Here is a 2,657-nt window from a genome sequence, read left to right as displayed (position 1 = left end):
GATGTATACACACACACACACACACAACACACACACACACACACACACAAGTGTGTTACTCTGCTTAGTTTTAGTAAAGTTTTTAAGGCGCTCGCAACTGTATATTAAGGTCATATGAGCGCCAGAAGATTAGAGGTGTTACAAGAGAGTAACAAACACAAAAAATTAGGAGGGAGATAAAGACGATAGACATTTGATAGGAAAGAAGAAGCAAACTACACCAGAGCACCCGCCAACAACCCACAATATCTTACTCTGAGCAAAGGTTTTGAACAGATGGAAGATAGAAAAAAACCAACCAGGAGAATGTAAGGTTTTCTAGAGAGCCTGGGCACACAATAGAGTAGTGGGGGGTTGGAGGGTGCTCTGGTGTGGTTTTCTCCTTCTTTCCCAACAAACGTCTATTGTCCTTATCTCCCATAGTTCTCTTTTGTGTTTGTTACTCTCTTGTAACACCTCTAATCTTCGGCCCTTATATGATCTAATTGTGTTGCAAGTGCTGTAAAACTCTTACTAAAAATTTTTTTAAAGACAAAAGTGTGGCGAACCATGATCGCATAAGTCATGTAAATTATCCAATCTAATATGACCATCAGTGTGTAATAAATTTTGTACGTTTGTACGTTATGAAAATGTGAAATGGTAAAAATCTCACCTCACTGAAACAGGTCTGGGCGTCCACGCTAGAGTTGGAATACTTGACCAGAGAGGTGACCAGGACAAACTGTGGAGGAGGAACACACAGAAGAGTCAACAATCATCATCATCATCATCATCATCATCATCATCATCATCATCATCATCATCATCATCATCATCATCATCATCATCATCATCATCACCCAGTGCCAGATCTGCAACAGACATCGGCGATCATGGTTCTCCATTCATTCCTTTGCTCGGATGCTCTAAACAAAAAAGCTACGTTTCCCTGGTCTTTCCCTGTTACCCATTTGTTTAGGTTCCCCAAGTAGATTGCTCTGGGTCTACCCCTGCCTCGTTCGCCTTCAATTTTGCCAGTGAGAGCTACATGTTCAAGACTCTTACGTCGATTCAGGTGTCCCAAAAAACTGCATTAGTCGTTTCCTGATGGTTTTTAACAAACAACGGCAGGTAAAAACGAATTCATATTACATAATGCAATGTTCAATTAGCAGTTGTTAATGCGTTTGTTTGGTGTATATGTCTCCCCTCTCTCTTTCCCACTCCCCCTCTCTCCCTCCCCTCTCTCCCTCCCCCTCTCTCCCTCCCCCTTCTCTCCTTCTCCCTCCCATATATCCCTCCCCTCTATCCCTCCCCTCCCCCTCCACCCTCCTTCACTCACATCTTTATCAATCTCCAGAGCTTTCTGTATACGACATGTGCACTCAGTTCTGAACATGTGCAGCCAGAAAACCACGGCCTCCTGGAACCAATCCTGGTAGTTTGGCACGCTCAACCGGAAGTAGTCCCTGCGGAGGAGGAAGAAAAAAAACAACCGACATCACATCACGTGATCTTTTTTCTTTAAGATTGAGTAGGTGTTTTAAGGCACTATTGACTAAATCTTGGTCATGTAAGTGCCAATCATGTGATCATGTGGCATTCACAACCAAACACTCTATCTCTAACGAGCTTGTTTCACACATATGAAATCGTCATCTGTGGTTGAATGTTAATGGAAAGGCCCTTTGCTATTGAAAAAAAACGAACAACAAACAAACACGCAACAAACAAACAAACAAACAAACAAACAAACAAACAAAAAAACAGCAAGTAAATAAGAGTTCAATGCCGGTATAAAATTTTTAAAAGTTGCTCCCGCATCCGATCCGGACATTAGGGATTGTCTTGTTAGTGAGACAACTTCCTGGGCCTTCGGCATTTTGTGTAGGGCCCGTGTAGAGAAGTTAATTTATTGGAATAGATCCACCTTCCTCATATGACGTATGACATTCTAACAAGGAGGTTATACCAGAGAGTTTTACTGTAATACAATGTTACTGTAAACCCTCTCTGGTTATACAGTTCGTTCGAAGGTCCTTGCATTCCAACTATCCCGGGTTGACTATGATAGAGAGATCGTCAATTAACCCTATCCGCACGTCGTGTTTTACTATCGTATCCATACGACGTGGGGAACTCTGTGCCACCACTTAACCCTATCCGTACGTCGTGTTTTACTATCGTATCCATACGACGTGGGGAACTCTGTGCCACCATTTTCCAAAGGGAAAATTTACTCGTTAATCCGATCCGTACGCTTTGCATAGCAGTCTTTCAAAATTATTTTTTTGAAAAATACTGAAAGTTTCAAAGAGATCTTCATACTAGAAGTATTTTAAAATGTGAAGAATACAACCACGGGTGTACAAAATGACCCCAGGGCGTACGGATAGTGTTAAACAGTCCGCCACTTAAAAATCTACATCTAGTGAAAAGCAAGATAGCCAGTCCAACAGTGGAACGAACAAACATGTCTTCTCTAATGGTTTGGAAAATAAAAACATCTGCACCATTCGTCTTGAATAATTTGTATGAAAAAGATGCGTAAACAAAAACATATTGAGAGAAAGAAAAGTAGACAGGCAGAAGTGGAAAGACAGACAGACAGACAGACAGACAGAGAGAGAGACAGAGAGAGAGACAGAGAGAGAGAGAGAGAGAGAGAGAGAGAG

General features: G+C 41.7%; 1 protein-coding gene across 1 annotated transcript in view; it reads right to left on the bottom strand.

The window, feature by feature from the left end:
- LOC101849661 overlaps positions 1-2,657 on the bottom strand; it is a gene marked incomplete in the record, with an annotated part of 55,813 nt that overhangs the window by 8,037 nt on the left and 45,119 nt on the right. Inside the window, 3 exon segments of the mRNA XM_013090272.2 lie at positions 656-724; positions 1,325-1,451; positions 2,456-2,502. Coding sequence (XP_012945726.1) covers positions 656-724; positions 1,325-1,451; positions 2,456-2,502 — 243 coding nt within the window.

Source organism: Aplysia californica, unplaced genomic scaffold, assembly GCF_000002075.1.
Source record: "Aplysia californica isolate F4 #8 unplaced genomic scaffold, AplCal3.0 scaffold01198, whole genome shotgun sequence".
Taxonomy (NCBI): domain Eukaryota; kingdom Metazoa; phylum Mollusca; class Gastropoda; order Aplysiida; family Aplysiidae; genus Aplysia; species Aplysia californica.
The sequence above is the reverse complement of the archived record's forward strand: the minus strand, read 5'-3'. Positions and strand labels throughout refer to the sequence as shown.